General features: G+C 47.1%; 1 protein-coding gene and 1 long non-coding RNA gene across 4 annotated transcripts; one reads left to right on the top strand and one right to left on the bottom strand.

Annotated features, from left to right (window-relative positions):
• The first annotated feature begins 14,349 nt into the window (after positions 1-14,349).
• On the top strand, positions 14,350-18,746 carry LOC135560118 (uncharacterized). Of its 2 annotated transcripts, XM_065001224.1 has the most exons (6): positions 14,362-15,091; positions 15,997-16,165; positions 16,337-16,475; positions 17,271-17,596; positions 17,688-17,949; positions 18,056-18,742. In XM_065001224.1, the coding sequence occupies exons 1-4, from the start codon at positions 14,640-14,642 to the stop codon at positions 17,306-17,308; spliced, it is 798 nt and encodes a 265-aa protein (XP_064857296.1). In that variant the 5' UTR covers positions 14,362-14,639; the 3' UTR covers positions 17,309-17,596; positions 17,688-17,949; positions 18,056-18,742. The 2 variants fall into 2 exon arrangements, with proteins under 2 accessions (XP_064857297.1, XP_064857296.1); XM_065001225.1 differs by lacking the exon at positions 16,337-16,475 and having other exon boundaries at positions 14,350-15,091; positions 18,056-18,746.
• Positions 18,747-19,304: 558 nt separating this feature from the next.
• On the bottom strand, positions 19,305-21,167 carry LOC135559890 (uncharacterized). Of its 2 annotated transcripts, XR_010458582.1 has the most exons (4): positions 21,066-21,167; positions 19,971-20,215; positions 19,809-19,887; positions 19,305-19,707 (listed from the first exon to the last, which is right to left on the bottom strand). It is a non-coding gene; the product is annotated as an uncharacterized LOC135559890 (long non-coding RNA). The 2 variants fall into 2 exon arrangements; XR_010458581.1 differs by having other exon boundaries at positions 19,305-19,887.
• Between the last annotated feature and the right edge of the window lie 264 nt (positions 21,168-21,431).

Raw genomic sequence — 21,431 nt, 5'->3', positions numbered from 1 at the left:
GGCTTCCTGTTCTTTCCCTCCACTGCTGCCTGTGCACGGTCCTCGTTCCACCTCATCAGTCCATCCAACAGGAATGCCTGGAAATGCATTGCAATTGCCCTGGTACCTGAGAGAACAATGCATGATTAGGTGGGAGAGCTGTTGCTGTTAACATAATTTCTCTGGAATTAATATTTCCTGATTGAGCTAATCATGTAAATGTAATTAACTAGAAAGTCGGGCACCACAAAATAATATTTATAGAGCTGTTTTCTTCCGAATAAACTCTTAAGACCTAGTAATATTTTACATCAATAGCAGTCGATATTAATCATCTTAATTCAGTCTCATCTGAAAGTTGTAAATTCTTGGTTATCTCACAAGTTGAATCGGCAATACAAAATTGGGTTTAATTCTTTATTTACTAAATACCTAATTAATCACACAGAATTACACATACACATAATTAAATCATAACTTGATTACAAATTACATCAATGGAAAACGTCCCTAGCGGGCAGAACAGATATGAGAGCTGGTTACACAAAAGAAAAGGGGCTGGGTTTGAGTGAAAGAGGGGAAGACTGAGGAACAAAGGGCAAAGCTGTGCTATCGTAAATACAGTATCTTATGCAGTATCTTATGCATTCTAAATTACCGCCCATTTGGAAAAGGAAAATGCAATAAATATTTACTCAACTGCACTTCTGTAGGTTGGTGGTAGATGGAAGGACATATTGCCCAACTGAGTCCTTTGTCCTTTGAAGAACGTCTTGGCTGATAAATTGAATACGTTGAAGTAACGTTGTTGTGTGGTAGACGGGATACTCTGTCTGTTCCTTCCTAACCCTCATTTGCAGCGGTTGTTGCTAACTCAACAGGCAGGAGGTATCACTTCTATAGTGAATAATAGTTCAAAGTTCATACCATTCGCAACCAAAGCTCACGCTGATGTTGGCTTCGTTCTGTAGTTATTATCTGAACCATTCTGACATCGGACCGTCGTCCTCGGAACAGGAGGTTATATTGTCGTCAAGGCTTTATATAGGAAGGGAGAGGAGGGCGTGTTTGAAAAGTTTTATAGCCCATGTCCCTTTACAGGGGCGGGCCACTGATTGAGCAGAGCCCTACCTTATGAAAACCAAAATCTCACATTTTAGAAGCTAAAATCACATTTCATCCCATCACGAATAATTTCATATTCAAACATTTAAATTGAACAACAATTCCATGTGAATCCGATAACTGATGTGTAGACTTACCACTGTAGAGTTTGTTATCTTATCATTGATGAGAATGTCTCAGATGACAACCGAACTGACATCATATTCATTAAGTACCACCGCATATGTTCAATTGGTCGGATTACCAGAATACAGTTAACTTCTTGCGTCGAGCCATCCCGGATCCGGTATCGTGACTACAGCCTCAAGCTCATTACCATAACGCAACGTTAACTATTCATGAAAATCGCAAATGAAATGAAATTAATCTATTTGCTCTCAAGCTTATTAGCCTTTTGTTAACAACACTGTCATCTCAGATTTTCAAAAATATGCTTCTCTACCATAGCAAACTAGCATTTAGCGTTAGCATTTAGCGTTAACATTTAGCGTTAGCATTTAGCGTTAGCATTAGCAGGCCACATTTTCGCAAAAACATTCAATAAATCATTTACCTTTGAAGAACTTCGATGTTTTCAATGAGGAGACTCTCAGTTAGATAGCAAATGTTCAGTTTTTCCTGAAAGATTTTTTGTGCAGGAGAAATCGGTCCGTTTGGTGCGTCAAGTTTGGCTACCAACTACCAAAAAAAAACGAAAATTCAGTTATCCAAACGCCAAACTTTTTTCCAAATTAACTCCATAATATCGACTGAAACATGGCACACGTTGTTTAGAACCAATCCTCAAGGTGTTTTTCACATATCTCTTCAATGATGTATCGTTCCTGGAAGTATGAGTCTCCTTCTGTAACGTAAGGTACAATGGTTGCCACTGGGAATTACGCACCGATTTAAACAAAGGACACCGGACGGCCCCCTGGCAAATGTAGTCTCTTATGGCCAATCTTCCAATGATATGCCTACAAATACGCCACAATGCTGCAGACATCTTGGATGAACGGCAGAGCGCATAAGCTCGTTCACAGCATATTCATAGCCATATAAGGATAATCCTGTTCATTTCCTGTTTGAAATTTCATTTTGGTTTCGCCTGTAGCATTTAGTTCTGGTGCACTCACAGATGATATCTTTGCAGTTTTGGAGAGAGTTTTGTCTTTCCAAGGCGGTCAATTCCATGCATAGTCGAGCATCTTTTCGTGACAAAATATTGCGCTTAAAACGGGCACGTCTTTTTATCCAATAATGACATAGCGCCCCCATAGGTTGAAGAGGTTAATTTCCCCCCACCTTCTGATGTTCCCAGAATCTCTATGTTAACTAAGAGTTTTGAAAATATAACATCAGTAGGGTAGAGAGAGGAAAGGGGGGGAAGAGGTATTTATGACTGTCATAAGCCTACCCCCAGGCCAACGTCATGACACTACACAATGACAATTACCGGTGGAGTTGGAATGACTCCCAAGGATGTGGAGCCCCGTGCTCAGCGATAAACCGGCATTTGCCGATCTCGTCAGTCCTGTATACAGTGGAGGTGGCGCCTCCGCTCTTTCCAGATTGCCTGGATGCGGATGTAGTCCAGCAACGAGATGCCCAGGTGTCAACCCCTTTTCGCTGTTGAAGGTCCCGAGAAGGTCAATGAGGATTTCGCTCGTCGCAGCCCAGCGCGTACGACTCCGACAGTGAAGCGCAATCTCCTTCCTGATGATCTTCCTCGAAACCTCTGCCTCGGTGAGGACGACCATCCCGTGCTTCCCCTCCAGCTCAGACCTCTTGGCCTCCAGCAGTCGGCGGACATCGCCTGCATCCCACTCAAAGATGCAGACTGACAGCTGCCACATGAAGGGACCGTAGAGCTGGTGGCTCTCAGTGGTGACACCTGACACGAACTGCCGCATCAGGTGCTCAGATGTCCAGCCGAACCACCAGCTGGTCCCAGTCATTGTACCTGGCAGCTGTCTTTGATCCGCTGGAGCAGCATTCTCGGTCCACGTACATGAGCTGGGGGGGCGCCACCCCAGCGAGCCGGTACCGCTCCATGAGACCAGCCGCCATGGGGAGCAGGCCCTCGCCCTCACCGGTAGTGAGGACACTGACGAGGACCTGCCCATGCTCATTACCGACGTCGGTAACCCAGGCGGCCATGTCTGCAGCGGTACCCGCAAGCTTTTTAGTCACCTGTCAGCAGCCAGACGGGTGAGGGCACTGGGGGCATCTCCGATGGATCAGTGAACTGCCGCCCAGTGCCCAAGGCCAGAAACTGCTCGCACTCCCCGAGGTACCGTATACAACTTCACATTCCAGGACTGGCTGTGACTTTCACACAGCTTGCTGTAGGTCTGTGACGCACTGTTCACAGGACAGCCTGGAGGAGAGAGATATAAAGCATATGAATGACATGCGAAGAAGGGGTTGTGGGATGCAGGTGGCTGATTGTAGATCGGTCGGAGAAGCGTCCACCACGTGACTAGGTCAGTGGTGTCGACATCTCAAAGCTGTCCCTGGTGAACAGCATGCGGCCGATCCACCGCTGCTGCTCCTTGGTGAGAGATGAACACCAACTCTGTGGAAGCAGCAGCTGAGTGAAAGGAGAGAGTGATGGGAGCGGGGGAGAAGGGATGGTTATGTTTCAGAGAAACGGAGGGCGGCCTTGGGGGCAGGAAGGACTGCCGGGGCAAATCCTCCTCTTCTCTCTGCCCCAGCAGATCAGAGGCCGGGGCAGGAACAGGGGCTTGGTCAGCTGGAGGCAGAGGGAGCGATGGGGGGACCTGTAGGGATCTTACTGAGGGAAGGAGGAGGTCAAGATCTCGCGATACATGGCCCCATCCATCCTCCCCTCAATACGGTGCAGTCGTCCTGTCCCCTTTGCAGAAAAGCATCCACAAAGAATGATGTTTCCACCTCCATGCTTCACGGTTGGGATGGCGTTCTTGGGGTTGTTGTTGATAAAAAGATATTAGAAGGGTGAGCCGGTTAAGGATCGATTCAGACCAGGTGTTAAAATTGTACGACAAGCGACAGTTTATTTCAGAGGGAGAATATCTGGTACACGTAAATACGGCTCTTCCGTTAGTTCGTGTTGGAACAGCAGGCAGAGAGCGCGTAAACAGTCAGCACAGCCCTTATATACGTCACAGAAAGTAGGTTGACCCTAGGAAGATCGGATCTCCGGATTGGTTCAGCTGGTTGTAGTCTGTAGTCTTCCGCCATTGGCTCAGTTGTCTGTCCGTCATCGTAGGATCTTATTCGGGCACAGTGTTCGGTTAAAAAAGGGAGATTATGTGTGTAATGTGGGAGCTATCCTGTAGGGGACCCCACAGGCTTTACTGTGAGTTGTAGCCATGTAATTAGCAGTAAGTTTAGTCACCTGCATACGAAATAGCAATTCCTTACAAATCCCTCTCTTCACGTCTCCTCAGAGACGTGACACCACCTAACTAGATCCAGACACAACACAAAAAAACAAAAACTTCTCCCTAAGGGACTATGAAATAAGGCACGGTACTAAACAGAAATAGATATATATGTATTCCCATCATGTTCTCCATTCAATCCCACTATGTACTAAGTTGGCTTACAACCCTCATTTAACAGAGCGGAGAACAGCTCAAAATAAAAGTAAAAATTATTGTCCACATTAACCAGCTTTTCCAGCAGGAAAAAGTTTCTGATACCCTCTCTTCACATCTCCTAAGAGATGTGATATAGTCCAGATACATTACTCCAAGCAAAAACGAAGACATAATCCAAAAAGGAAAAATATCCTAAACTAGGTATGTCTATCCGGAAATGGCCCACAAAGAAAAATAATTTCCCCCTCTTCCCATCCCAGATGGGACACGACATACAATGGAGAAGCTTAATCAATAAAAGCAACTGGATCCCCCTTTTTACTCCTGCTAGGGTGTCACTCAATTATCCTTTATTCCAGCAGTCATAGCATTTCATGAAAATAATAAAAGTTTATTACTAATAACAAGTTATATATGCCTTTGTTGTATGCCTTTGTTCCCCCCAAGGGTGTCACTTATCAAAAACAGGATAAAACTTTATTGTTATTGACATGTAAGATGTAGGATAAAACTTTGGTCATGGAAAACAGAGTAAAGAATTATTAGAAACCATCTGGTCCTCTCAGCTACTTCTATCCTGTACCAAGTGGGCTCCTTGCCACCCAGGGACTCCAAACCATGTGTCATCATCAGTCAGTCCCATCCTCCCCTGAAAGCATGCTTCCGTATCGGCATCGCCAACTGGAGCATCAAGCAAAGGCATCATGCCTGAAGCCCTCACCACATCTGTAACAGACTTGTCAAAACACAGTATGATGCAAACAGCACATCACATCAATAACAAATAATACAAGAATTAGGGTCAGAAATCCAGTAACCATCCTCTGCTACCATGTTTTGTTGATAAAAGGATATTAGAAGGGTGAGCCGGTTAAGGATCGATTCAGACCAGGTGTTAAAATTGTACGACAAGCGACAGTTTATTTCAGAGGGAGAATATCTGGTACACGTAAATACGGCTCTTCCGTTAGTTCGTGTTGGAACAGCAGGCAGAGAGAGCGTAAACAGTCAACACAGCCCTTATATACGTCACAGAAAGTAGGTTGACCCTAGGAAGATCGGATCTCCGGATTGGTTCAGCTGGTTGTAGTCTGTAGTCTTCCGCCATTGGCTCAGTTGTCTGTCCGTCATCGTAGGATCTTATTCGGGCACAGTGTTCGGTTAAAAAAGGGAGATTATGTGTGTAATGTGGGAGCTATCCTGTAGGGGACCCCACAGGCTTTACTGTGAGTTGTAGCCATGTAATTAGCAGTAAGTTTAGTCACCTGCATACGAAATAGCAATTCCTTACATTGTACACATCCTCCTTCCTCCAAACATGGCGAGTGGAGTTTAGACCAAAAAGCTCTATTTTTGTCTCATCAGACCACATGACCTTCTCCCATTCCTCCTCTGGATCATCCAGATGGTCATTGGCAAACTTCAGACGGGCCTGGACATGCGCTGGCTTGAGCAGGGGGGCCTTGCGTGCGCTGCAGGATATTAATCCAGGAGGGCGTAGTGTGTTACTAATGGTTTTCTTTGAGCCTGTGGTCCCAGCTCTCATCAGGTCATTGACCAGATCCTGCCGTGTAGTTCTGGGCTGATCCTCACCTTCCTCATGATCATTGATTTTTGTTGATGAATAAGTATATGAGAAACGAGACCAAGTTGAGACTCTGGACAAGGCGGATATTGTATAGTAAAGGCCGTTTATTATAGCGTAATAATATATGGTAAAACGTGCTGCACGGCTTCTTTCGGCCAGTTCTTATGGAACCGTCAGAAAAAGAGAGCCCTAAAACATGATGGGCAGTCCATTTTATACATTGACATGACATATGTATATTCTGGTAGTCCTGGCCTCGGGTAGGTTGCTTGTAGGTAACCTTGGCGTGATCCTGGACAACACCCTGTCGTTCTCAACTAACATCAAGGCGGTGGCCCGTTCTTGTAGGTTCATGCTCTACAACATCCGCAGAGTACGACCCTGCCTCACACAGGAAGCGGCGCAGGTCCTAATCCAGGCACTTGTCATCTCCCGTCTGGATTACTGCAACTCGCTGTTGGCTGGGCTCCCTGCCTGTGCCATTAAACCCCTACAACTCATCCAGAACGCCGCAGCCCGTCTGGTGTTCAACCTTCCCAAGTTCTCTCACGTCACCCCGCTCCTCCGCTCTCTCCACTGGCTTCCAGTTGAAGCTCGCATCCGCTACAAGACCATGGTGCTTGCCTACGGAGCTGTGAGGGGAACGGCACCTCAGTACCTCCAGGCTCTGATCAGGCCCTACACCCAAACAAGGGCACTGCGTTCATCCACCTCTGGCCTGCTCGCCTCCCTACCACTGAGGAAGTACAGTTCCCGCGCAGCCCAGTCAAAACTGTTCGCTGCTCTGGCCCCCCAATGGTGGAACAAACTCCCTCACGACGCCAGGACAGCGGAGTCAATCACCACCTTCCGGAGACACCTGAAACCCCACCTCTTTCAGGAATACCTAGGATAGGATAAAGTAATCCTTCTCACCCCCCCCCCTCCCCTTAAAAGATTTAGATGCACTATTGTAAAGTGGCTGTTCCACTGGATGTCTTAAGGTGAACGCACCAATTTGTAAGTCGCTCTGGATAAGAGCGTCTGCTAAATGACTTAAATGTAAATGTAAATGTAGGTGATTGACAGTCCCCTCCAGTCTGGTGTCCGTATCCCATTGGTTCTTGACAGAGTTCTTTGTCTTTGGAGCCCATCCCGAAGAGGGTCGAGTGTGTATGTGTGTAGGAATTATTCAGTTGAATAAACGGCCTTTACTATACCATATCTGCCTTGTCCAGAGTCTCAACTTGGTCTCGTTTCTCATATAGCTATTCATCAACACTAGCGATCTACAAAAGTTATTAAATTGCACAGTTTGGGTAGCCCCTGTAGTCAAACAAGTTGGTTGACTAGACATGTTATTGTCATATTTCATCACATTTATAGTTGTTGACTTTAAATTAGTTGCAAATTAAGCAACATTACCTCAGATACTCACCGAGTAGCATCAATTGCTGACAGAAAAAGATTTTCTGATGAAGTGGCTTTAGGAAAATTTCAGAGGAAGATGATTGGCTTAAAAACTTTTGGGACATGCTAGGCTCTTCATTGGTGTATTTTTGCCCTCTTTCTCCAATTTGGAACAAACTGAAGCATCTGATTGGAGGAGAGGACTAATGGCACAATATGGGCATGTGGAACATTTGGAACAGAAAAATGCGCAAATTGCCCAAGGATATTGCCCATTCTTCTCTGTCGAAGGAGGAGGGGAAATGGGGGGTTTTGCTGGGTGAGAGGAGGAGTTGGCAGGGATGTATCAACAATGCATATTAAGTAGCCATGTGCTTTGAGCACCAGGTCTAATATTTTTCCCACTATTTACCCCTCCCCTATTTCCCTCCTTATACTTCCCTACCCATTTTCTCCCCTCACATATTTCCCTCCCTCTCACCTATATTTTCCCCACTATTTTCCCCTCCCACATTCCCCCTGTTTTCTCCCCCTAATTTCCCTCCTTATATTTCCCTACCCCTATTCTCCCCTGGCATATTTCCCTCCCTCTCCCCTATATTTTCCCTCCCATATTTCATTTCCCTACCCCTATTTTCCCTCCTATTTCCCTCCCCCTATTCTCCTTCTACCTCCCCTATTGTCCCCTCACCTCCGCTATTTTCCTCCTCCCATATTTCCCCTACCCTCCCCTATATCATTTCCCCACTTTTTCCCCTCCCCTATTTTCCTCCTCCCCTATTTCCCCTCCCATATTTCACTTTCCCTCCCTATATTTCACTTCCCTACCCTTATTTCCCCTCCCTTATATTTCTCCCTCCCCTATTTTCCCTCACTTATGCCCCCTCCCCTATTTCACTCCCTCCCCTATTTTCCCCCTCACTATTTTACCGTCCCCTTTTCACTCCCCTCCCCTATTTCCTCCTCGTCTATTTTTTTCCTTATTTTCCCCACCTCTACTTTCTGTCCCTCCCCTATTTTTCCCCATTATCCCCTATTTCCCGCCACTTTTCCCCTCTCATATTTCTCCCCCCCTTTTTCTCCCACTATTTTTTCCTCCCCTATTTTCCCCTATTTACCACCACTTTTCCCCCACCCCTATATTTCTTCCACTATTTACCCTCCAATATTTCCTCCCCTATGTTTTTCCAACTTTTATCCCCTCCCTTTTCCCCTCCCCTATTTCCCTCCTTATTTTCTCCTGTCCTAATTTTCCCCCTCCCCCATATTTTTCCCCCTTTTCCCGCCACTTTTCCCCTCACCTATATTTCCCCCACTATATCACCCTCCCATATTTCACTTCCCTCCCCTATTTCCCACTCCATTATCCCCCCTCTCCCATATTTCCCCCCTTCCTCTCTTTCCCCCTTTTGTCTCTCTCCCCATTTTTGTCTCTCTCCCCCTCATGTCACTGGATTGGCTGACAGTGTCAGTGATAAAGCCAAATCAAATCACATTTTATTTGTCACATACACATGGTTAGCAGATGTTAATGCGAGTGTAGCGAAATGCTTGTGCTTCTAGTTCCGACAATGCAGTAATAACCAACAAGTAATCTAACTAACAATTCCAAAACTACTGTCTTATACACAGTACAGTGTAAGGGGATAAAGAATATGTACATAAAGATATATGAATGAGTGATGGTACAGAGCAGCATAGGCAAGATACAGTAGATGGTATCGAGTACAGTATATACATATGAGATGAGTATGTAAACAAAGTGGCATAGTTAAAGTGGCTAGTGATACATGTATTACATAAGGATGCAGTAGATGATATAGAGTACAGTATATACGTATGCATATGAGATGAATAATGTAGGGTATGTAACATTATATTAGGTTGCATTATTTAAAGTGGCTAGTGATATATTTGACATCAATTCCCATTATTAAAGTGGCTGGAGTTGAGTCAGTGTCAGTGTGTTGGCAGCAGCCACTCAATGTTAGTGGTGGCTGTTTAACAGTCTGATGGCCTTGAGATAGAAGCTGTTTTTCAGTCTCTCGGTCCCAGCTTTGATGCACCTGTACTGACCTCCCCTTCTGGATGATAGCGGGGTGAACAGGCAGTGGCTCGGGTGGTTGTCGTCCTTGATGATCTTTATGGCCTTCCTGTAACATCGGGTGGTGTAGGTGTCCTGGAGGGCAGGTAGTTTGCCCCCGGTGATGCGTTGTGCAGACGTCACTACCCTCTGGAGAGCCTTACGGTTGTGGGCGGAGCAGTTGCCGTACCAGGCGGTGATACAGCCCGCCAGGATGCTCTCGATTGTGCATCTGTAGAAGTTTGTGAGTGCTTTTGGTGACAAGCCGAATTTCTTCAGCCTCCTGAGGTTGAAGAGGCGCTGCTGCGCCTTCTTCACGATGCTGTCTGTGTGAGTGGACCAATTCAGTTTGTCTGTGATGTGTATGCAGAGGAACTTAAAACTTGCTACCCTCTCCACTACTGTTCCATCGATGTGGATAGAGGGGTGTTCCCTCTGCTGTTTCCTGAAGTCCACAATCATCTCCTTAGTTTTGTTGACGTTGAGTGTGAGGTTATTTTCCTGACACCACACTCCGAGGGCCCTCACCTCCTCCCTGTAGGCCGTCTCGTCGTTGTTGGTAATCAAGCCTACCACTGTTGTGTCGTCCGCAAACTTGATGATTGAGTTGGAGGCGTGCGTGGCCACGCAGTCGTGGGTGAACAGGGAGTACAGGAGAGGGCTCAGAACACACCCTTGTGGGGCCCCAGTGTTGAGGATCAGCGGGGTGGAGATGTTGTTGCCTACCCTCACCACCTGGGGGCGGCCCGTCAGGAGGTCCAGTACCCAGTTGCACAGGGCGGGGTCGAGACCCAGGGTCTCGAGCTTGATGACGAGCTTGGAGGATGTCATAAGGTGAACGCACCAATTTGTAAGTCGCTCTGGATAAGAGCGTCTGCTAAATGACTTAAATGTAAATGTAAATGGAGGGTACTATGGTGTTGAATGCAGAGCTGTAGTCGATGAACAGCATTCTCACATAGGTATTCCTCTTGTCCAGATGGGTTAGGGCAGTGTGCAGTGTGGTTGAGATTGCATCGTCTGTGGACCTATTTGGGCGGTAAGCAAATTGGAGTGGGTCTAGGGTGTCAGGTAGGGTGGAGGTGATATGGTCCTTGACTAGTCTCTCAAAGCACTTCATGATGACGGAAGTGAGTGCTACGGGGCGGTAGTCGTTTAGCTCAGTTACCTTAGCTTTCTTGGGAACAGGAACAATGGTTGCCCTCTTGAAGCATGTGGGAACAGCAGACAGGTATAGGGATTGATTGAATATGTCCGTAATCACACCGGCCAGCTTGTCTGCGCATGCTCTGAGGGTGCGGCTGGGGATGCCGTCTGGGCCTGCAGCCTTGCGAGGGTTAACACGTTTAAATGTCTTACTCACCTCGGCTGCAGTGAAGGAGAGTCCGCATGTTTTCGTTGCAGGCTGTGTCAGTGGCACTGTATTGTCCTTAAAGCAGGCAAAAAAGTTATTTAGTCTGCCTGGGAGCAAGACATCCTGGTCCGTGACTGGGCTGGTTTTCTTCTTGTAGTCCGTGATTGACTGTAGACCCTGCCACATACCTCTTGTGTCTGAGCCGTTGAATTGAGATTCTACTTTGTCTCTATACTGACGCTTAGCTTGTTTGATAGCCTTGCGGAGGGAATAGCTGCACTGTTTGTATTCGGTCATGTTACCAGTCACCTTGCCCTGATTAAAAGCAGTGGTTCGCGTTTCAGTTTCACGCGAATGCTGCCATCAATCCACGGTTTCTGGTTAGGGAATGTTTTAATCGTTGCTATGGGGAACGACATCTTCAACGCACGTTCTAATCAACTCGCACACAATCAGCGTATTCGTCAATGTTGTTATCTGACGCAATACGAAACATATCCCAGTTCACGTGATGGAAGCAGTCTTGGAGTGTGGAGTCAGCTTGGTCGGACCAGCGTTGGACAGACCTCAGCGTGGGAGCTTCTTTTTTTAGTTTCTGTCTGTAGGCAGGGATCAACAAAATGGAGTCGTGGTCAGCTTTTCCGAAAGGAGGGCGGGGCAGGGCCTTATATGCGTCGCGGAAGTTAGAGTAACAATGATCCAAGGTTTTTCCACCCCTGGTTGCGCAATCGATATGCTGATAAAATTTAGGGAGTCTTGTTTTCAGATTAGCCTTGTTAAAATCCCCAGCTACAATGAATGCAGCCTCCGGATAAATGGATTCCAGTTTGCAAAGAGTCAAATAAAGTTCGTTCAGAGCCATCGATGTGTCTGCTTGGGGGGGGATATATACGGCTGTGATTATAATCAAAGAGAATTCTCTTGGTAGATAATGTGGTCGACATTTGATTGTGAGGAATTCTAAATCGGGTGAACAGAAGGATTTGAGTTCCTGTATGTTTCTTCCATCACACCATGTCTCGTTAGCCATAAGGCATACGCCCCCGCCCCTCTTCTTACCAGAAAAATGTTTGTTTCTGTCAGCGTGATGCGTGGAGAAACCCGCTGGCTGCACCGCCTCCGATAGCGTCTCTCCAGTGAGCCATGTTTTCGTGAAGCAAAGAACGTTACAGTCTCTGATGTCCCTCTGGAATGCTACCCTTGCTCGGATTTCATCAACCTTGTTGTCAAGAGACTGGACATTGGCGAGAAGAATGCTAGGGAGTGGTGCACGATGTGCCCGTCTCCGGAGTCTGACCAGAAGACCGCCTCGTTTCCCTCTTTTTCGGAGTCGTTTTTTTGGGTCGCCGCATGGGATCCATTCCGTTGTCCTGGTTGAAAGGCAGAACACAGGATCCGCGTCGCGAAAATCATATTCTTGGTCGTACTGATGGTGAGTTGACACTGATCCTATATTCAGTAGTTCTTCTCGACTGTATGTAATGAAACCTAAGATGACCTGGGGTACTAATGTAAGAAATAACACGTAAAAAAAAAAAAAACTGCATAGTTTCCTAGGAACGCGAAGCGAGGCGGCCATCTCTGTCGGCGCCAATGGATGCAATAGCGCTATGTGGCCAACAGATGGAGGAATTGGAACAGAATTTACATGAAGTCACTGCCATTACGGCACAATTTCCAACAGGATTTTAAAAATGTACTTAAACTTTATTTTATGGGTAATACTAGGAGGAAAATGGATGCCACCCCCTATATATATATAGGAGTAAAAGGGGTCAAAATAAGGAACGCTTCACGAATTTGCGTGTCATGTTGAGCCTTGCACCCGGTGATTGGTGAACTTGAGCCGTGCACCTGGTGAACGGCTTACCAGCTGAAAATATCGGTATGGCTTCAGGGGGGTGCTGGAGGTCCATTGCTGGGTAGTGTGCACCACCCAACAGGGGGCACCCCTGGTCATTCAGACGGTTTTTAAAAGATCTTCCCACTTAGTGCAATGAGAGATATGTTAGTCTGTGGAACTTAGTCTTTGGAACAAAAGCTGAACATAGCGCAATGAGAAAGAAATTGGACTCTCGTTTTTTTTTTTTTTTTAAGTCTCCCCCTTTTTCTCTCGCTCTCTCCCACTTTTTTCTCTCCACTCTCTCCCACTTTTTCTCTCTCCCCCTTTTGCTCTTTCTCTCTCCCTTTTTCCCTACCTTTCTTGTTTATTTCCTTTATCTCAATACAGCTACATGGCCTGGTTCAGGACATACCAAGTAAAGCCGGGGACCTCAATGGCCACTTCAAGGTCTATGTCCAACTCAGGGACACAGCAACAGCTGTAGAGCCTCCTAATCCATGTAAATATATATTCTGTAGTCATCTAAGTCAATCAAACAGTAAATCAAACAGTTTAGCAAATGACAATATAACTGTGTCATTATGTTTGTCCGTGTTTCTTAGCTGCCGAGCCATCAGATCAGGAGTTGCTGTCTATCTGCCTGGGTTTTGACCAAGGTACACTATGTTGTGGCACTTTATTGTTTATTTCTGTTGAGAAGAATATACATATGAAATGACCTTTCCCCTAATAACTATCTGTTGTTGTTAGCATTAACGGGATACATTTTAAAGTAGTAAGGTAAGTGGTAAATTGTTAAAACACCTCCTTCCTAGCTGGGCTTAGAAATCACTGTAGAATTTCTAATTGTTGCATCCATTTTGCTTGACACATAAAAATCCTTCCTCATCTTTTTGTGGAATGATGTGTTTACTGTAGCTTGTCTTGTCACCATTCCAACCTGTATTTCAGTCTGCATCACTTTGCTTGGCCTATTCCTTGCTTGTAGATGTCTACCCACTATACATCTATCGTTTGTAGCTTTTAAATGTAGATTGTGTTTAACCCAGATTCCTAACCTCTACCACTGATAACACTGATCAAAACTAAACCAAAGTGCATTGTCTGTCAACAGGCTGTTAACATGTTTTGAAGCTGAAGCTCTATTCTAATTGAATAATTTCACTTGTTTCTCTGAAATATTTTGTGAGACTAACTCCTGTGCTCCTGTAGCAGGTCCTACTGCCACCGCACCCCCTGCTGTGCTAGCTCCTACTGCCACCACACCCCCTGCTATGCTAGCTCCCACTGCCACCACAACCCCTGCTATGCTAGCTCCCACTGCCACCACAACCCCTGCTATGCTAGCTCCTACTGCCACCACACCCCCTGCTGTGCTAGCTCCCACTGCCACCACAACCCCTGCTATGCTAGCTCCTACTGCCACCACAACCCCTGCTATGCTAGCTCCTACTGCCACCACACCCCCTGCTGTGCTAGCTCCCACTGCCACCACAACCCCTGCTATGCTAGCTCCTACTGCCACCACAACCCCTGCTGTGCTAGCTCCCAAAGGAGCAGCAAGAGTGGGTCAGTCGGGCCATTTTCATAAGAGACAAGCAGCTCAAATGTGTCCTGAAAAGCCAGCTTGAGCTGTAGTACTCCCCTCCTCTGCCTCCTAACATCAGCCATAAGCCTCCAGCTTCTCCCTCCGGCCATTCTGCCTCTGGATGCCCTACCGCCTGTGGACCTTTAAGTTTGTGTGCGCCCAGCCACAGTGCGCCCAGCCACAGTGCGCCCAGCCACAGTGCACCCAGCCACAGTGCACCCAGCCACAGTGCAAGCGTCAAAATCTCACAGGCTGTGGGGTGTACAAGACAGTCCGGAGGGTGCTTGACATGGACGGCTGGTATTATATGGGGACAGAGTATTCTTACAGAGGCTGGTATTATATGGGGACAGAGTATTCTTACAGAGGCTGGTATTATATGGGGACAGAGTATTCTTACAGAGGCTGGTATTATATGGGGACAGAGTATTCTTACAGAGGCTGGTATTATATGGGGACAGAGTACCTGGAGTGCCGCCTCTGTAAGAAGCTACTAGCAGGATGGTCGCTGGAGGTCTTGAACCAGCTGGACACAAGTCATCGCTCCATGTTCCCAGCCATCTTGACTTACAGGTTAGTAATTCACACCTCTGGAAATCAAAGCTCTTGTTCACTTTGAGGAAAAACAGAGAAAAAGCCCCATTGAAATGTTAATTAGCTCTTTGCCCATTGAAATGTTAATTAGCTCTTTGAGCTCTCTGAATTTCTGACCTTCTCTTATCAGGAACTGCCCAAACAAAGCAAAGTGTTTCAACGTCACTTTCCCCAAGCCTCTCCTTCCCTTATCAAAGTGTTTCAACGTCACCCTTTCCCCAAGCCCCTCCTTCCCTTATCAAAGTGTTTCAACGTCACCCTTTCCCCAAGCCCCTCCTTCCCTTATCAAAGTGTTTCAACGTCACCCTTTCCCCAAGCCCCTCCTTCCCTTATCAAAGTGTTTCAACGTCACCCTTTCCCCAAGCCCCTCCTTCCCTTATCAAAGTGTTTCAACGTCACCCTTTCCCCAAGCCCCTCCTTCCCTTATCAAAGTGTTTCAACGTCACCCTTTCCCCAAGCACCTCCTTCCCATCAAAGTGTTTCAACGTCACCCTTTCCCCAAGCCCCTCCTTCCCTTATCAAAGTGTTTCAACGTCACCCTTTCCCCAAGCCCCTCCTTCCCTTATCAAAGTGTTTCAACGTCACCCTTTCCCCAAGCACCTCCTTCCCTTATCAAAGTGTTTCAACGTCACCCTTTCCCCAAGCCCCTCCTTCCCTTATCAAAGTGTTTCAACGTCACCCTTTCCCCAAGCCCCTCCTTCCCTTATCAAAGTGTTTCAACGTCACCCTTTCCCCAAGCCCCTCCTTCCCTTATCAAAGTGTTTCAACGTCACCCTTTCCCCAAGCCCCTCCTTCCCTTATCAAAGTGTTTCTAGAACCCCCCTCCACACACTCCTCACCCTCTTCCCCTCCTCTTTTTTGACCCAATTGTCTCTGTGTATTAGGCTGTCCTGTGACCTGAAGGTGGTCACACCTCCTCCCTTTTTGGATGTGCCCTCAGCCCAGTGGCTGCTGACTGTCCACGGCTACGACGTTCTGTTCCAGCTAGAGGACTTCAAGGCCAGAGTCACCTCCATCTTTGGGTCCATCCTGAAGATGGATTCAACCAAGAAGGTGATTGAAGATGTTTTGACCAGAAATAATACTAGTTAGTTAGAGACAATCAAATAAATACTAATTTATTAGGACTTATTTTATGACTTAATGAATGTATTGTGAAACTTTGTGTCCACTCACTGACATGACTGTGTGTTCGTCTGTCTGTGTTTGTTTGACTCCCCTCAGGTGACCAAGAAACTAGCTGGGACAGCAGCGTGGGCCACAAATGTTGTCAATGAGTACGGCCAGGTGCTCATTAAGGTCCTCACTGACAGCGAAGGAGAGGGTCTGCTCGACATGGCAGCTGGCCTCCAGCAGCGCTACAGTAGATCTGGAGTGGCACCTCCCAAGCTGCTCTCTGTCGACCGGGACTGCTGCACCCTGATGGGAAAGGGGAAGACGGCAGCCATGTTCAGCCAGTGGGATGAGCTCATCGTCCGGCTGGATGTGTGGCACCTCATCCGTCGTTTAGCTCGGGGAGTGACCACAGAGAGCTCGGGGAGTGACCACAGAGAGCCATCCTCTGTATGCTCTCTTTTTGTGGCGGCTCTCCTCCTGCATGTTGGTGTGGTGTGCAGATGATGTGGAGCGCCTGCTGGAGGCCAAGCGAGGTGAGCTCATGGAGAGCAACATCACGGGGCTCAGCAACGCAAAGGTGATGAATTGAATCAGCCTGAAGGAGATGGCTCGGCACTGTCGTGTCAGGAGACCGAGCGTCTCATCGGGAGCTCCTGAAGACCTTCAGGATGCCACAGGCGTCCGGCTCCTGGACCGTGTCCGAATGCAGGCCATCTGGCAGACCCAGAGACGACACCTGGTCTGCATTCAGGACCCCCCTGGTGTCAGCCTCTACACCAACAAGGGCAAGGACGTGACCAAGGGAGGGGTCATCCTGCCTGTGTTGAGCTGCGCTCGTGGGTCCACCTCCCTGGAGTCTTTCCACCTCCACCACTTCATTCCTTGTATTTTAAATGTAAAACTGGGTCATGTCGTTATGTCATGTTGTGTGTTAACAGCTGTGTGCATGGGAGGAGTTATTATTTCTTCTTCATGTTGTCATCATCTACATCGGCTGATGTAAAAAGGGCTTTATAAATACATTTGATTGATTGATCTACAGGAACAAGTGCGGGTGCCGAGCCAGGCCTACCTCCTTGAAGGGTTGGTTGGGTGGAATGAGGACCGTGCCGAAGCTGCACTTTCAGGCCTACCTCCTTGAAGGGTTGGTTGGGTGGAATGAGGACCGTGCTGAAGCTGCACTTTCAGGCCTACCTCCTTGAAGGGTTGGTTGGGTGGAATGAGGACCGTGCCGAAGCTGCAGCGGGGGGCAGAAGCAGACCCTGCACTGCTATGATGGTGTAGCTCAGCACGCCATCATTGAGCTGAGCCAGAAGCTCCTGGGCTGCAGTCTTGTGAAGGATCACACAAGGCCTGCAAAGTACACTGGTATGTATTTCTAAATTATACAATTATACACACACTAAAACATGTGCAGTTCTGTTTATGTACAACTCACTTTTTTTGTTTTCTCTCTAAGGGGAACTCATTGGGGTCGAGTATCTCTTCTCCCAGACCCATGGTGACCAGATTCCAACCTCGTTAAGGACCCAGATGTCCCAGACGGGACACCTGATCTATTTGAGGGAGGAGAGGATGACCCCACCATGTCCTCGCCCGACCTCGATGACCGTCTCCCACCAGTCCCTCCACCGCCCACTCAACCCAACCCATCCCAGGTACCTGTCGTCACACCCCCTGATGACACTGCACCAGCTGCCAGTCAGGACCCGGAGGATGATGTAAGTGCCTATCCACGTCCTAAACAGCTCACTCAAGTTTCTTTCCATTCATAACTATTAATGTGACTATTAATCCAACCCTTCCCCATGACTCTTCTATTTCCAGGAGAACATAGGACCTGATGGGGTTAGTGGATACCAGCACGTGGTCCTCCTGGCCACTAGTCAGCCACTGCCACCTCCACCCAGTCTGTCTTCCATCTCCCTCCCTATAACGCCAGTCTTCCAAGACCTGCCCTCGACCTCCACTCCTCTTCCCCCTCCTGCTGGTGGACCCAAGGTCTCCAGGACCACCGAATGAAGGAGGAGGAAGAAGCTGGAGCCTGGCATTAAAGTCAGAGTGCACAAGCCATATGAAGGCTATAAGTGCTCTAAATGTGGCAAGCCTAAAACTTCTGAGTTTGGACACATGGTTCTGTGAGATTCTGTGCCGCTACCTCTGGTGGCCAAACTGTGGAGGAGTGGCTGGCACTCATGAGGGCCCAGCATGGTGCTATAGCCAAGGCCAGTAAACTCTGACTGACTGGTGTGTACATTGTAAAGTAGTTTTTGTAAATATGTTCTTTGTTTTATTTACGACATTCATTGTTAATCTCTTGTACATTTAGCTCATTTAAAATCACCTTAACTTGTACAGTCGGTGTAGGGGACATTATGCTGGGTTGCTTCACACATGACATTCCCTGTGAAATAAATAAATGGAATACAAGCACTTTCTCCCTTAAATTCATTTTGATTTATTGTCATACACTCTTAAAGTTCAACAAATAAAAAGACAAGCAAATCAGTCATCATTTTCTCAGTCAAACACACAGAGTTGTAACGCACAAAAAAACAAATAATGCTGGGAAACAAAAGGACCCACCTCCACACCTGACATGTAGCCGTCCATGGTGGCCTCCAGTTCTGAACAGGCGGTTCCCCAAAGGTGATGTTGTTAGGCCATACATTTAGTTTATCTTACAAAAATAAACAATCCAAACAATAAAAAATCAATACAACTTTAAGTTAATTAAAAGAAAAGCAATTACCCCAAAAAATGAATGTGTTCGTTCAAATAACATGTAACAATCAGGGTCAGGCCCCTACACTTATGTAGCCAATCAGGGTCCGGCCCCTACACTTACGTAGCCAATCAGGGTCCGGCCCCTACACTTACGTAGCCAATCAGGGTCCGGCCCCTACACTTACGTAGCCAATCAGGGTCCGGCCCCTACACTTACGTAGCCAATCAGGGTCCGGCCCCTACACTTACGTAGCCAATCAGGGTCCGGCCCTACACTTACGTAGCCAATCAGGGTCCGGCCCCTACACTTACGTAGCCAATCAGGGTCCGGCCCCTACACTTACGTAGCCAATCAGGGTCCGGCCCCTACACTTACGTAGCCAATCAGGGTCCGGCCCCTACACTTACGTAGCCAATCAGGGTCAGGCCCCTACACTTACGTAGCCAATCAGGGTCCGGCCCCTACACTTACGTAGCCAATCAGGGTCCGGCCCCTACACTTACGTAGCCAATCAGGGTCCGGCCCCTACACTTACGTAGGCAATCAGGGTCCGGCCCCTACACTTACGTAGCCAATCAGGGTCCGGCCCCTACACTTACGTAGCCGCACTCTTGGGCCGGATGGTGCTGGCGGGCCTGGCCACAGCAACTACCCCCTCCTGGTCTCTGCGCTGAATGTAGTAGTCAATCAAGGTGGCCATCGCACTCCCAGGATAACGGGGTGTCTGCATCCTCATGCTCCTGACATATATCTGCGTGAGACACAGCAGAGGGAACGTTTCAGATGTAAAATGTTGCATAGAACACACTGAGATGAACATAGAAAACACAAAAGACGCGCAGCACACATTACTTTATCCTGTCTGCACCCAGGTCCTGCAGTGAGTCCCACTTGTACTTCCTGATGCCAACAAGGGCCTTGTCCTCCTGGCCTGGAATAAGCACAGGAACCAATTAACTATCAGAGCAAAAGAGTTCCATCTTACATACAATGAGAAGAATTAAACAAACTCACCTGGCTGGGAGGACAGGACTTTAGCTTCCTCGTGCATCCGGTTGAACCTGACCATCTCAGTGAAGGCCGGATAGGCGCACGAGTAGCGAGTTAAGGCGTCCTCACAAGGGGCCCTGACCACCAGAAGCAGTGGGGCCCTGAGCACCAGAAGCAGGGGGGCCGTCAGCGTCCACTTTTACTGCCTGGGGTGTGGCCTTGAGGACCAACTCCTGTGAGGGCGTGAAACGGAACCTTGGATTTTTCATCTTAGGAGGCAAGAAAAAAAACTATTATCATGACTGATGAGTGCAGTGACAAGTGACAGCATAACCGTATTAGATACATATAAAGGAACTTATGTTTGCTTGATAGGTCTGCTAGGAGGAGGACAGCAGTGAGGGGGGGGGGGGGTATAGGACAATATCAGTGGTGTGGAGGGGGGTGCCGGGTTAGGTTGATTATTAGCTCATATGCAGTTAAATTCAGTTTAGTTAAAATCATAGAAAGCCACGTTTGCCCCAATGACAATCATGTTGTCACATATCATACAATGCATCCAACTACATACACTTCAAACGCATGCCATCAAAAAACGAAGAAAAATAGACAATTAAACAGTATACAATTCCAAGTTTGAGTTGATATAGATGTTAGCTAAGGTTTTATAGGGTTGTCAGCAGTCAAATAAACTTTTGCGTTTTTGTAAACCTTGTTTACAGTAGCTAGCGATCTACAGATGTTGTTAAATGACACAGTTCGGGTAGCTCCTGTAGTCAAACAATTCGGTTGGCTAGACGTGTTGTCATATTTCAGCACATTTTACTAGTTGATTATTTTCATTTCTTTGCAATATATATACACACATAGGATATTATCCATTTCTGTCAGAAAAATATTTGATAGACAATGCTAACTTGCCTGCGCACAGCATGCAGCACACTATACTAGAGCTACAGTAGCTAGCGTTCTACAGACGTTGTTAAATACACAGTTCGGGTAGCCTCTGTAGTAAAAAAAATGCGGTTGGCTAGAGGTGTTAATGTCATATTTCATCACATTTATAGTCCTTGTTGTGGATTTCTTTGCAAATTAAGCGAAATTACCACAGATACTCACCGGGTAGGTATGATCAAAACAATGGCTGCCGGAAAATATTTTTTTTGTGGTCAAGTTACGTTCCAGGACTTTCGGAGAGTGATGATTGGCTGAAAAACATTTGAAACAAGCTAGACTTTTCATTGGTGGGTTTTTGCTTTCTTTCTCCAATTTGAAACAAGCTAAAGCTCTGATTGGAGGAGAGGACTAAATGGGTATTTGAAACATTTGAAACAGAGAAGAATGCGATGCAAATATTGCCCAAGGATATTGCCCATTCTTCTCTGTCGAAGGAGGAGGGGAAATGGGGGGTTTTGCTGGGTGAGAGGAGGAGTTGGCAGGGATGTGTCAACAATGCATATTAAGTAGCCATGTGCTTTGAGCACC

The sequence above is a fragment of the Oncorhynchus nerka genome, linkage group LG15, assembly GCF_034236695.1.
Source record: "Oncorhynchus nerka isolate Pitt River linkage group LG15, Oner_Uvic_2.0, whole genome shotgun sequence".
Classification (NCBI taxonomy): Eukaryota; Metazoa; Chordata; class Actinopteri; order Salmoniformes; family Salmonidae; genus Oncorhynchus; species Oncorhynchus nerka.
The sequence above is the reverse complement of the archived record's forward strand: the minus strand, read 5'-3'. Positions and strand labels throughout refer to the sequence as shown.

Excerpts from the sequence above, each read along its gene's own strand:
- LOC135560118 (XM_065001224.1), top strand. The coding sequence starts at position 14,640 with ATGCCCTACCGCCTGTGGACCTTTAAGTTTGTGTGCGCCCAGCCACAG. Across the intron at positions 16,166-16,336 it reads AGATGGATTCAACCAAGAAG|GTGACCAAGAAACTAGCTGG; the intron begins GTGATTGAAGAT and ends GACTCCCCTCAG. Across the intron at positions 16,476-17,270 it reads TGGCCTCCAGCAGCGCTACA|GAACAAGTGCGGGTGCCGAG; the intron begins GTAGATCTGGAG and ends ATTGATCTACAG.